We start from the raw sequence: 14,919 nt of genomic DNA, 5'->3' as shown, positions 1-14,919 counted from the left end.
ATGTCATGTTAAGTTTACCATGCTTCCTCATTGTACATTAGTTTGGTTATATGCTCCTTAATAGCTAGCTTTTTTTTTTTTTTAATGTATAAAACCTACACATCTTTTATTTTCATGATTGGTTTTATGTTTTTATATTCCCTCCTGAGTACTTGAAGCAAACACATTCATTGCAAGAATGCTTTTAAGCAACTAGTTTTGCTGCTTCAATTGTCACAACACTCCCAGCCAGAGACACCTATGTGACTCTACAAAATGACCAGCTTTGTATGTGGTAATAAGGATATATTGGTTTGCCCCCCCTAAGATGTTAAGCTTTCTGGAGCAGGGATACTAGCCTCATGTGTGGCTGTGCTGGGTAAGGTACTTGTACAGTGTTCTATAAAATCCCAGTGACTGTTAACACACTATGTACATCTGTAGAGAACTGATTTCCCCTTACACTTCATGGCCCAAATCAGAACATGCTGTAGTCTCTCTGGAAAGCAGACTTTTCCAAACTGTCATTGAGAATTGGGAGCTCTCAGAGAGAAACAAACTGGGTGAACCACAATGAAGTTCAACTTCAGACTGGAGCAGATATGATTGCATTTGGAGACAACACACAGAACTAAAACAAACTTGAGCTGTAATGCACAGTCACTCAGTGAGAACTTCAACACTTCACTGAATGTGCTGCCTTGGGTATGCATATGACAGTGTATGACATCTATGCTGTATTTTCTCCTCCTGCTATGGCATCCAAACACACCTGCACCTACACGACACATGCACACTAATGCTGGACAATTAAGGCATCTTTGTGGCCTTAGAAAGGCTTTTGTGTGGATTCTCACTCTGTGTGCTTATTGGCAGGGCACAGCAGGCATGAACCTACAGACAACATCTTGAGCTGCAACAGGAATTAAGTGTGTTCAATTTTAGATTTAGACAAGGAAAAAACAACTTGGTTGAGCCTGGATTCAAGTGGGCAGCTATTATTTCCAGTCAACAATGCAATGGCTTATTTTAGGCAAGATTTTTTTAGTGCCTTACCTCAGCATCTTGGTCCCGGAGCTGGTACGTTTTCTCTAAGCCCTGTAGTGTTCTGGGACATAATGTCTTCTCCTCCAAGAGATACTCCAGAAGCAAGACCAGCTGGTCAGGGAGAAGCTACAAGAAAATTAAATGCCATGTGTGAATAGAGCTCTACTTACTAAGCAATTAAACGGAAACAAACCAAAGAGGACAAGATTGCTATAACCTATGTACTTCCAGCATGTGTGTGAAATACGGCAAGAAGTCACAGCTGATTTCTGAGAAACCTCAGGTTTTACATGTCCATTTTCTGAAAGACTTTGTTCTGGGGCCCAGTTAAGACATTTTCCATGGCTTTCATTACTATATAGTTAGATCAGATCTAAACCATGTTTATCTTATTGAAACATAATCACAGCTTTTAAATTAAGATTTTTATGGAATATGTATGCTAAGTAATTACACTTTCTTTGGGCTTGGAAGGAATAAAATAAGAATATTTTATAGTGCATCATTTCAGGAATCAACCAAATATATGCATATGTAATTAATTGTTAAGAGGGGCAATATTAGCCGTCACATGTGGAATTTCTCAATATGTTTCAGTGAACAAAGACAACACAAATAACTGACCCATAAAACAATGTTATAACATATTTTGACTCATATTCTAGATGGCATTTCTCTAAGTATATAAATATATACAAATATATAAATACATATATACACACATATATATTTAGCAGTTAGTTGCCTGACTCATTTTCAAGTTGAACCTAATATAGCCTAAAAAAGAAAAAGCACATGAAGTCTGATATAGCGAGTGCCTAAGTGCTCTGTTTAAAAGGCTTATTGGATGAACAAATAAATAATTCAAACAGAGCTCAGAGAGAAATTAGACTAGCTACCAGGAAACATATATTGAAAATTCAGAGTTCAGTCAGAAGTTTGTTACATGCCCCAAAGCTTTGTCCACTATTCATCATCATATGGCACCAAAATCAGAACTGGGAAGGGAAAAAGAATTTAAGCTTTTGCAAAGAAAAAGAAACTAACACTGCTTACTTCTAAAATCCTCCAGATTAATGAAAAAGATACCCTGTTATTTTAATTCTGCTTACAATTTTTATCCCATGTGCAGATGTTCTACTCCCACCAAAATACAACAGTTAACAATTAAGCAATATGACATTTTCTTCCCTTTCAGTCTGACATAATTTAATGTTAATATCTAAATCAAAATAAGGAAGAGAAGAGATCTCTAGGATTTCAATGATTTGTTTTCCTTGCATTCCCTTCCATGCATTTTATTGTTAAAGCTGTATTCTTAGGAACTGAAAAAAAAAACGTGCATCTTATTGGCTCTTACTGGAACACTTTCTAAGTGATACCCAAGCCTGCCAACAAAATGGACTTGTTAAAAACAGTCAGACATTCACAAATATTGAATTATTTCAATTTTAGGACAACCACTAAAACGCTAAGTTGAATGTTTATTGCACAGTCCAAGAGCAGCTGCCTAGAGGGTGGGGAGACACTTTAAAAAATAAAACCGTGAAGGCTTCTGGGAAGTGGCTCTGCTTGGAAACCGAATTCATTTTGAACACTAATAAAATTTGAAATACTGCAGAGCACCACATACAGAAAGGTAATCTCCTAGTCAGAAAGCTTTCTCTACTAACTATGAAGCAGAGCAATGCTTAATTTTTAGAAACTGTAGAACAGCTGCTTGAATAAATATATATATATATACATATACATGTTTATAAATATATACACATGTACGTGTATAAATATATATACACTCACATATATATGTATTCAAGCAGCTATTTTACCGTTTCTAAATATATATATCAAAGTATGTGCTAAGGGAGGTACAGAACAACTGGGTTATTGTATTATAGTATATCTTCAGTATAATTGCTATACAGATTCAGCCACAGAAAGCTATTGTTTCAGATAACAGAATCTAAATGAAGCCAACAAAAGCAAAGCAGCAAAACAACAGACATGTCCTTAATTTACCTTTGTCTAGGGCTGCATTATGGGTGAAAATTTCTCAGAATTACAGGTTAAACTCTTACTCATCTATGTGAGACTGCAGAGCAAAAAATCTGAGATCATGGTTTCAGTTATTTTCCCACGTCTCAGATGCCCAAAATGAGACTTTATACACTAGTTTCCTGCTCACTGTTTAATTAAAGTCCAAGTTAAGATCTAGCAAACACGGGCAGAGAGGGTGGGAGCACTTGAAGAAGAAACACTGTCAGACCTGGAACTGAAGTGACACTAGTGGGTGCAGCTATTACATTCTGTTCCCCAGTTACTTCCAAAAAAACAAAAAACAAAACAACAACAACAAAAAATTTGTTTCAGTTTTCCCCTGTTCTTTAAGTAAGAAAGACTGCCTAAGAAAAAATCTATCCAAAGGAAAGATACAGAAAGCTCAGTTGAAATTTCAGGGTGCGGACTGCAACAAAATCCCTCTTGGGTTTTAGAAGGCGTCTTTTTCCCAAATACAGCGATATGAATAATCATATATCCAAAGCAAATTTCCAAAGATTATAAATACCTTCATAAAATTACACTTAAACTTTTCCTTAAAAACAAACAAACAAAAAAACATTGTTTTTCATCTTCCTTGCCACCGTCCTTAGTTGTCCCATCCACCTGTTACTTCTCATCTTTCGCACTATGAAAATTGTTTGGGGTGTATGCTGTCCATTTTCCATTTGTTTGTCTTATTTTTAATACAAAGAGGCCTTAGCTGTTAAGTGCTACCAAAACATAAATGCTGGAGGAAACTAAAAGCCCATTTGCTTTAGGTATTGTGAAGCTGTTTTCATTTATGACAACTCATATTCTGCAATCACACCTTGGATACCTAACGTGCATAAAAATCACACAGCACAGATACAGCAAAATACAGCAGGATAAAGACTGTGTCAGTATTCCTCTCCTTGATGAAAACATTCTGAAAACAACCATAACACCCCAAACACAACATTTCAATCTTCCTGTTAAAAAAAATAATTAAAATTTCTCTCTCAACCACACGGTAATATACTCAATTGAAATGCTCAAATGTGATGTGATTCTTAAAGTAGATCACTTCTACCAGGAAATGTGGCAAATATTAAGGGATAGTATTTATGACGGCTACGATTGCTGTAATACCATCTGTTTATATTGTAAAGTAGATGGGTCTAGTCCCAAACTACGCCTGCCGCATGGAAATCATATTACTTTCCCAGGGTTTCCCCTCCCCCCAGATGAGAGTACTGACGCTACAAAGAGGGAATAAATTAGTGTGTTGTGATCAAGCACACCAGAAGTTTTCTGTCATGTTCCATATAATTAAACATCATCCCCACTATAAAGCTGTATCCCAACACTGCATACTTTACCTTGCCCTTAAACCTCTCCCGCAACTACTCAGCCTTTTGAAGAAGTTTACTTTGTCTTTCCATTAAATTGCCGTCTGTCCCCTGCTTCCCTTGCATTACCTGATGTGGTGGTTTTAAAGTTTAAGTAATTAGGCTCTTACCTCTAACTCAAACTGGAAATCACATGGAGTATCAAAACTAGTATTTGAAAAAGGCAAGATGAAACAGTTAATGTAAATGTCATCAAATTGAAAATATAACTGAGGCTATTATCGAAGCAACTTTCTGGGGCTGAGATTCAACATATACTAAATATCCAGGAACTAAGAAAAAGCATTACTTCGTATTTTATTCATACCGGTACACAAGACACTTAAACCATTACACTTTCTTAAAATAAAAACTCAAGACAGTTTTGAAAGTTTCCACAAATAACCTTGGAACAGAACAGAGTTTTCTGAATCCTACCCCTAACCTGTAAAAAGCACAAAGAAAACAAATCTCATCTCTTCAAAGACCTGGCACTGCAGCCACAGAGGTCGTCATCCTCACATCCCAGAAGACCACCCACATGAAGGAGCATATTTATCAATCCTACGTTAACAAATGCAATAAACGCCAGATTCACCCTTTATACTAGAAAAATGCCACCGAAACATTTGACTACTGACCTTTCACAGCCATGAAATGTGACACAGATACATCTACTTGAGCATCCGCAGCACCAGTGCTCGCACGGCACCCTTTAGCCAGGACACAAATCACTAAAGTAGTACAGCTGGTATGCTGAATATCCCATTTGCTCCAGCCTGCACTTGAATGAAGTCATTGAAAGCCTCCTCGGAGGGGAAATGTGCCTGGGACTAATGCAGCAACCAATTGACAGTGGCGTGATTTCTATTATTACTCCATTATCACACTGGGATCTGTGCCTAAATGAGCATACTTCCTCCCTGATGCCATTTCCTTTTATCCTGGCTCTAGTCTAAAAGCGGATCAATGGGAGTAATATATATGATGTCACTTCAATTTACAGCTACTGCCTCCCTCTCTCACATGCACAGATAGATCAATTCTTCCCAAAAATGGTTAAGAAATGCATGGGGAGACTCTTCTCCCAGAAAAGGGTTCTCTGCTATATTTGTCTGTGTAACCACAGCAAGGAACTGTTTATACTGAGCAAAAACAGGGGGGAAAGTTTAAAAAAAAAAAAAAAAAAAGAAAAAAAAAAGGAAAAATGTCACTACTGTATACTGGAAAATGCTGGCTGAAATACAATGCAAACGAGGCCCAACACAGAACTAATGCTATTTGACCTTTGAAAATCATACAGAAAAAGTTTCAAGTTTCTATGACACAATAGATTTCTGCAGCGTTTCTCTGGGAGAAGGTAGTCCCCTAAAACATTATATATATTTTCATTTACATTTTTACAAGATTTTCCAAGGTCAAACCAAATTCCTTGCCACCCCTCTCTTAAGAAAGGGAGGGCGAAACCCCACCCCAGTGTTCAATAGTGAATGGCTCCCTTCAGACAGAATTTCCTCATTAATTGCAGATAAGAAAGCACTGCTACTAGTACAGCAGACAGGATTTATAGGGCCAGGCCATCTCTGTGCCCATGTTCTGAACGGATCAAACGAGTCCCTGAACGAATCTCGCTTTATAAACTCTCCACATAGACAATTTGCCTTGAGGGCTGTTTTCTCCAGGCTGCAATTAAACAAAAAACCTTTATAAAAGAACCCCCCTCCCCCTTCCTTGAAACATTTAGAAGACTGTCAGCTTGAAAATTCAAGAAAACATTATTTACTCAACATTTTTAGACAGACGTTGTCATTATTTACCTCAAACGATATCCTTAAGATGCTGTTTTCATCTGCATGACGACTTCTTCTAAATGAAAGCAAGGCTCCCCCTGCCCGCCCCCCCAGGGGCTAAAATGTACTCATATCACGTAACATATGAATTCATTAAAAACGTCCACACTAACAGCTGTTAACTAGCAAAGTGCGATACACTGTGCTTAAGAGATTCTAAGTCTGAAAGAACTTGTCTACAGTTTGATTAATACACAGGGAAAAAAAAAAGTAATCTGCAGCTGACAAAAAAAATGCTTTGAACTGGATCGCAAAATAGAACCCATGTATTCCAAAGGCTGACAAAAATCTTGAAGAGCATAGTGAAGCAGACTGTTCTGCTTAACTTTATTTAGGTCAGCCTGTTTATGACTTCCCTCTTGCTTAAAAATCAGCTCCCCTTCGAACGTTTACAAAGATAACTAGACCTCACTAAATTTAAAAACAAAACAAATATCTGCCTGTAACACATTATCTTCTACTTCAGAACTACAGTTCTCTGAAACGTGTTCCCACTGTGTGCAAATCTTTTCAGTCTCTGCTCAGAGTAATCTTACTATGCTTGGCAAATCATTTTTCAACATCTATTTTAAAAACAAAAAGACTAAACATGAATTTTAGCGGTTTTGTTTTTTAATTCAAGGAATAGAAATTCCTATTAAGTTTGCTTCAAAAACACTGATTCTGGGAAATTTAGGAGGTCTGGTATCTCTTGCTTCATGCTAGTTGGACATAAAAACGAAACCAAGAGTAATTTAATAAAAACCCGCACTTACATTTAGTTTCCCAGCTATTTTCCTCTTCGTAACATCAACATTAATGATTTCTTGGTTTTGGAGGAAGATCATCCCTGTCACAAATCATTTTAAGGCCAGTATCTACTCAAATATACAGCTTTGATTTTCTGGCCACACTTTATGAAAGCACTGCTGGATGAAGGACAGAAATCCCAAAGAACAACACAACCTTCCATGTGCACATAAGTCAAATGACTTGATGTTCACTGACTTCTAATGTTCCCTTTTGAATACAAGGACAAAAATAGTAGTAATCACAATGAAACTGTCAATATGCAAGTAATAAATGTTATCCCAGATGACGTTGCTACAATTTCGGGCAGGCTTTTGGAGGATTCAATACGAAATTTTTGTGCATGCTTGATTTTAATTACAACTTGAACTGACATATGTAACACTAATGTGTTCACAAAGCAATAGAACTTGGGAAGCTTATTCTAAGCAATTCATTCAGCATTTTTGAAAGAGGAGTTGATAGAAAAACACTTTACAAATGTGGCTGCTTCTTTGAAACACCCTTCTCAAAAATCTGTCCTAAATTAGCATTCACTTATCAAGTAATGTTTGCATAACCAGTGCTGTACTTCCCTAAATGTTATGGATACCCAATCTGAAAAGGCTCTTGGGACCTCTTACATGCTTGCATTTTGTCATACTCATCACTCTTTTTGTCCTGTGACACTTTACATGAGATTTTGACATGTACAACCTATTGTGCAGATCTTGCCGTGCTATTCCCACCCACCCATTTGGTACTTATGCATGAAATTTAACATTTGATTTTCTAAACAAATGAAAAATATTTGTAGGAAAGCATTAAAGCCAAAGCAGGCAGGGAAACTGTGGGTTTATGTGTTACAATATTCTGAGACAGGAATAAAAGGATTTAATTTTATCAATAGTTTAAGCTGACTCTCAATAGATGAATCATCAGCTTAAATTAATATTTTAAACTGTCTCATGTTTTGTGCCTGATAACCTGGCTACACGTTACCAGCAGTGGTTTTAAAAGGCCAGCCATTGCTACCAGTCAATAAACTTTTTTTTTCTTAAGCTAAAGTACAAATATTTTCCCATAATTTACTTAATGGAGAGAAGATCCACTTATGAAGAAATTCAACATCTGCAATCTAATATAAATGCACTGAAACGTCAAAAATGATTAAACCTTTATGATCTAACATAGTGCTGAGCCAGCAAAATGAAAACCAGGTGGCTTCCACTGCAGGTTCAGTCAGGTTGCACAGTGCTTTTCCTCAGCTCTAGTTTTCTCAAAGCAATGTTTCACCATAACTTTACCCTTGAGCATAATAATTCCCTTTTAAGCATAACAGGCTACACATTGTCTATTCTATGCAGATCATCATCATCTCTGCCACTCACTACCTTGCTTTCAGCACATGCTGCTCCTAGCTTCTGATGAACTGGACACGGCAAAGGAGAAGTAGATGCAGGAAGTCAGATTCCAGCTCTGAAATCATATACTCCATGGGACCACAACTTACAGAAACTGTGAGCAGACAGCGTAGCTCTGACACAAACTGGTGTTGAAGCTGGCAGCAGTATAATCTTCAGCTACCTCTAGACCTCAGAAGAGGCAGCGCCCAGCGCCTGACAAGGTAATCAGAGCATCAGCCCTGTGGTTACCCACTCTCAGAGCACGTGAAAGCAGCTGGCACCAAGACCACCCTCTCATCAAACAGCAAACCCAACAGAGGCAGTTCAGGTTCAGCAAAGACTCCACCTAACTGCGGAAAACAAAGACGAAGAGAACTCTGATTTTATTTGCCAGACACTCAGACTACTACAATTAAAAAGATTCATACAGAGGACTGGCGAGTCTTAGTTAGCAATTGGTGGAAAGATGTCTTACATGAATTGTAGTAGATGCTGATGTGGAAGCACTTGCCTCCTTATGAATACCTGAAAACACTCCAGGTCTCAGCCACTCCTAACTATGCGGCTGATGTTGAGTTTAAAGGCAGTATAAACCATCTCACCTTGAACGACCATCACTTAGATCCTCTGAGAACATACAGGCCAGTGAATGCCCTGTGAGACACTTGGGAAAAAAAGGCATCTACACAGGCTGCAAGAGACACCAAAAACCAAAGCCAGACAGTCTGCAGAATGACAAGTTGGAGTAAAATTATCACGGTATGCTTGCTGCAACCATCACGGAAAGCACCTGCAGAGTTCCTTTGTTGTTGGTGTTTTTTTTTTTGTTTGTTTTTGTTTTTTTGACTCTACATACAAACCCTCAGTATGTATTACATAAAAAAAGGGACAAAGAGACAAAAAAAGAAAAAAAAATAAAGACTGCTAATAGAAAAATTAAGTAATTTTTCTAAGCTTTGTGCAAATTACTGAGTAACCTCAGCACTTAGCACTGGGAGTGCCAAAGTCTATCACTAGGAAGTACCTTGGGCCAGTTAAGCTAATTTTTCAATACAATATTCTTGCAACAGAACTAAGCCGAGGTTAGCTTAAAGTAGTATTTTATTTTATTTTTTTCCCTTGAGAAATTGGCACATACATGGAAATTTCTGGAATTTTTTTCTACCTATGCCTAGTACACACGATCCGGTCAATGCCCAGAACTCATCTAGGATTGTGCTCTCCAGGGATCGCAGGCATTCACTTGGAGTTCCCAGACCCTCTCTCTGTCTGGCCAGGTCATGTGGGGACCAGGACTTGTTAACCAGAACACGTTCTTTCCTGATGAACCAAGGACAAAGGTACTGTATTTGCCATAAACTATAAGCACCATTTTGAGAAAGAACCTGAAGAAGAGAGAAAACTGAATACACTTTCTTCCTTCTCTAACCCTTCATTGGTAGGGCTGCTGATGAAGAAAGCCGTATCTCATGGCTGTAGCATATGTGACTGCTTCACCATGTAGGGCTGTCACTGTAAGAGGTTCACCGCTAAAGCACTAATAATGTCATGAGTCTTCCTGGAGGAACGTACGAAGCACAGATGGGAAACTGCACTTTCATCACATGACCCTTTACTCCTAGAATTCGCAAGAACAAACACTTTTCCATCCTTTTTTATTTCAGAATAACAGGTGATGAGTGGTTTCATGAATAATTATGTCAGTTGCATATTTCAACATTTGTAGATCAATTGCATTTCCAGACATCAGCTAGCAGGATTTTCTTCTGACCTGAAATCTGGCTCTGATGCCTTCTGCATCCAAGAAAGCCTACACATCTTTACAATAGTCTGTCCAACACATCATGTCTCTTTGATTCTTAGTGTTTTTATTCAATTATTTTTATTTGCTAACCAACCAGATTAAGTGGATTCAATTTTCAGAAACGCATACATACCTCCAAACAAGGTCTAATCACAGACGACCTTAAAATCAATGTAGCTGAAACAGGTGAGATCTAAACCCAGGTCCATGCAGCTGATGTTGGGGTTTTATTAGAGACACATGCAGAGTCTGAAGTCATTATATAGTCTCCTTTGACCAAAGATAGAAAGATACTGATCCACTACCACAGTCCTCTTGAATCCTTTTTTTTTTTTTTTTTTTTTTTAAACCAAGCTCTCACAATGACCATGACTTAAAATCTCCAGTTGTCTGGGAGAACTTGTTCACCATAGTTGGAACTGATTGAGTTCCATAACCACTACTGCTCCTCATCTCCTCATCCCAGTTACCTCAGTATCTCAAAAATTCAAAAATAAGCCTTTGGCACTTCAGCAATGACTGGGCACGGACATCTCTGCAGCAGCACAGGTTATCGTGTGTCCATCATACCGCTGTCCTGTTTCTGCAGTGTTTTCCCCCAGAACTGCTCTCACCCAGCCACTTCAGCCTGTGCCCGTGATCCCAAGGAGGCCACCTGTGACTGCCAACCAAGAATCACATGCAGGAGCATCCGTCCTGCAACTCTTCACGCAAGGGGAGAGTTGCAGGATGAAGGGGAGAGACTGAGCTTTTAAATAGGGTGATCTAAACTACGTGCTGCTCACAACCACCGGCACTTCCCACTCCAGCCGCATAACAAGCTTTTCAGTTTTGCCTGCTCTAGTACATAGCAGCATACACTTAAAAAAGAAAAAAAAAGTAACCCTTTCTCCTTTGCAAGAAACGTTTTCTGAAGCAAAAACACTCCACTGCACACAGCTCTCTCCAGGGGGAGAGGATGAGACAATAAACACCACATGACAGATGTTAGTTCATTGCTTAATGCACTTGTGGAAGCTACTCAGATCCTACGGCAATGAGTGTGGTATGGAACAGAACAAGCATATCCCATTACTTTTTATTCCTGATTTGAAAAATATGGATGAGATTTTATTTAAAACTGTTGTGAAAGACAATTACCATTGGAAAAAAAAAAAAGCCCTTTAAAAAGATCTGAGGACAAGTGGATGAGTGTTGCACGACATCCTTATTATGTCCAGTGCTATTTAAAAAGATTCTATAGTTATTAGCAAGGATCCAGCTGCCAGATTTTCTGTTTCAAAATCCTATATAGGAGCATTAAAACTTACTATAAAAATAAATCCAAGCTGAAACTTGCTGGAAACAAACTTTTCCAAACTGCAATCTGATTTACATATTGCTGTCTTGAAGGAGTGCAAGAAACTGAGTAGCTTGACACAGGATTTGCACACCATTAGTGTGTGTAGGAGCAGGATTTATTATTAAAAAAAAAAAGGCAACAAACACCCTAATAGTTGAAATGATAATGGTTTCAGAAGTAATTAGCAGGTGAAATGTGATAAAAAAAGGTAAAAGTGCTAAACTCAGTTCATGTTTCTCAGATGTGACTTTCTGCAATGCCAAGAATGGCGCATAAAGAGTAAGAATTATTTTATTATGTGTACTGACCAGTACTTCCACATAGAGGTATAACATTAATAATTACTTTTAGATCCATCTAATGGATTTGTTTCTTGTCTTATAACTGCAGCTTCATGAGAGAACAATTCTGTTCAATTTAACAGAACAAACTTCTTAAGAGCTCTCTTAAAAAGCAAACAAAAAGTATTTTCTCATGATTATAGAAGTCTGTGCTGCTTTTTTGGCGATGCAAGTGAGAGAAATAGAAAAGTACTTCAAAAAGGAAAAAGGTATTTTAGAACATATTACGCAACTACAAAGCTGATGAAGGTAAATTAAAAAAAATACAGACATTTAAGGCACCAATTGCCTTATAAATTCACCCTCACAGCTGAGGTAAAATTAGAGGCCTAAAATACATTAATTTCCTTATAAAATAGGTAAAATGCAGATAAATATAATTTATTATGCTTATTTTTAATATTGGTATATGCACATAAGCAAACAAATATTCTCAAGTGAAAATTCTAACCTGTCTTTAAATCCCTCTTTTTAATAACAAGTTGGTTTGTTGGTGGTTTTTTTTTTTTTAGTAGTTATTTACCTTTAAGAGGGATTCGGTGAGCTGCTTAAAAACCCTTAATTTCATAACCCCCCTCCATTAAGGGTACGTGTTAATGTTCCAGAGTACCTGGAGTCATTTAACATTTATATAAAAATCCAAGTTCCATCGATAAAATCCAGTTTCATTTCCAGATGCGGGCATGTGGACAAGTCTTCTTGTTGAAATGATGCAGTGTTCTAAGTTCTCCATTTTCAAACAGCCTGCATACTTTCTCCAGTATTTTCCATCAACCGTTTACTTCCCCCATTCATTTTTAAAGGTATTTTAAAATTGCTGGTGCTTTACGAATGACGGGGGAAGCGAAGGGCAAAACATATGTTGCAGAAAACAGGACCAAAAAGTTCCGCTCTGAAGTTACTTATTTTATTCCACGAATGTGCAGAGAAATGGTTCAATTTATTGCCACCCATTTCCATACTATTTCGCACACCACAAAACAATCTAGCAGGTGCAAAGCACAGAGCTCCCCTGGATTCCCTTCCAGACAGCTTCTGCTCTGCACAGCTCGGGCTATTTCATGTAGACATGGACAAGCTGTTTTGGGGGACAACCCAAAATTTCCTGACAAGCAGGTGTTGAGCAAAGCACTGCAATCAGTCATGGAGGGACCCACTCTCCACAAAACAGCTTTTAGTTATTTGTGTATCGGTAAGGCTGCATGCTATTTAACTTCTCCTTCTGCAGGAAAGGAAAAGGGGAAGGGAAAAAATATTGATCTCAAGGAAGGGTATATGGAAAACTTGCCGACCTATGGCATCATTCCATACTCCTATCGCAAGGAAAACACCCATGATTTCACTGGAATATTTAGTTGTGTAAGGAGTGCAAGGCTGGCACTTCATCACTGGACTTGTGTACTAATGTGAAAACAGTCAAAATAAACAGATTATACCAGGGAGCAGTGGGTTGCTGGTGCAGTAGCTGAGCATTATTTATAAACTAATGTCTGGATAACCAGTCAGTTAAGTACAGTGCTTCAACAGTAATTCATAATCTTATATACTAATGGAAATAGTTGACTGAACAGTTGGCTTTAGGGAGCACCTAAAATGCTGACAGAATGAAGTTATTTGTTTAAACAATGCAATCCCATGTTTAATTTAAGAAATTGCTTAGTAACGTGTTCACTTCAACCTAATTTATGTTCTGAACACTGGAATGCAACCTAATACACATTGCAAAGAAAGTATCTGCTTAGTATATATCTTGCTGTTAAGCAAAGGCAAGAGCCCGCTCCATCATCTCTCTCCAGCTAGCAAAATCAAGCTTTAAGTCTCATTTCAGATATACGTATGCTGTTTCAGCCAAAACAGACCTGAAGTTTCCTTTATGAACTTAAATTCTCCGGTGTTCGTAACTTAATTATAAAAATTCCCTTGAGCAAAAAACTTGGCATTAAAGTTCTCAGCCTATAAGAGATTTAAAAGATTACTTCCACTATTAATATTGCAAATAAAGTATCCGTGACAGTTTATTGATTTAAGACAAGTATCTATAACTAAATTCCCACCTTTTAGAAATGAAAACTTAAAAATTGATAGATTTGCAAAAGCAACTCGACTAATCATGTAAATCAATGAAATTAGGACAGCTATGGCAACAAACACCACAAAACTTTGGCTACTTGAGTATGTTTTCCACTGGCAAATTTAACCCTTCATAGCTCCATCTTAAATAACATAAAATAAACATTCCTTAAAGTATATCACTTTTTTTCTTTAAGGCAGACAATAGAGATTTAAGTTTCTTCCCCCATGTTTAAAAGTAGTCCCCTGAAGTCTCTTTCTGACTCCTATCCACATCATCACCTAACCCCCAAAAAACACAAGGCAAAGGCAGCTTATGGGCACAGCCCTGCAAACACTTGTGTAATTAACTTTGTGTGCACAAGAATCTCCACTGAAAAAAAACAGTAGCATACACGTGTGAAGAAGTCTACAGGATCAGGCCCCCTTATACGTCACTTTTGAAAAGACATTATGGGATTTAACAAACCAATAGCAAAGTCATGCTTTAGAATTTTAAAGCAGCAATACATTCACTTTTTTTTTTTTAAGAGGCTCAGAATACTAGGAGTCTATATTATATTATAATATATTACTTAGATTACAGGATAATTCCTTTTAAATACTGTTTCTTCTCTGTAAAATCTAATGAATTCACTAATTTTTGTAAAACTTTCAGAGATCATTCAGTTTTCTGTACTGAAATAAACACAATTTATTTTTGGAAATGTAACACTCCTTATGACCACCCCCAATGCCTCAAACCCCACCAATTTTTAAACACAAATGTGTTTGCTACAACAATATGCCAGGCTTTAAAGCCATTTCTGCATACCACCAGATTCTGCCTGGGCAGCTGCCGCAGCATGGACTTTCAGATGTATTTATACCCACAAGCCTTAGAAAGCTGGGAGCCAAAAGCA

The 14,919-nt window shown here is 37.6% G+C and overlaps 1 protein-coding gene across 9 annotated transcripts in view; it reads right to left on the bottom strand.

Moving 5' to 3' along the window:
• The window catches only part of AOPEP (aminopeptidase O (putative)), a 200,532-nt gene that overhangs the window by 23,758 nt on the left and 161,855 nt on the right, over window positions 1-14,919 (bottom strand). For all 9 annotated transcript variants that reach the window (XR_011805683.1, XM_038170281.2, XM_072030776.1 and 6 more), the window contains one exon: window positions 1,036-1,152. Coding sequence is in view for 8 of the 9 variants with exons in the window: in XM_038170281.2 (XP_038026209.1) it covers window positions 1,036-1,152 (117 nt within the window). In the remaining variant the exon portion in view is untranslated. The remainder of the gene's footprint in view (window positions 1-1,035; window positions 1,153-14,919) is intronic.

The sequence above is a fragment of the Anas platyrhynchos genome, chromosome Z, assembly GCF_047663525.1.
Source record: "Anas platyrhynchos isolate ZD024472 breed Pekin duck chromosome Z, IASCAAS_PekinDuck_T2T, whole genome shotgun sequence".
NCBI lineage: Eukaryota > Metazoa > Chordata > Aves > Anseriformes > Anatidae > Anas > Anas platyrhynchos.
This window is presented reverse-complemented; position numbering and strand designations above follow the sequence as displayed.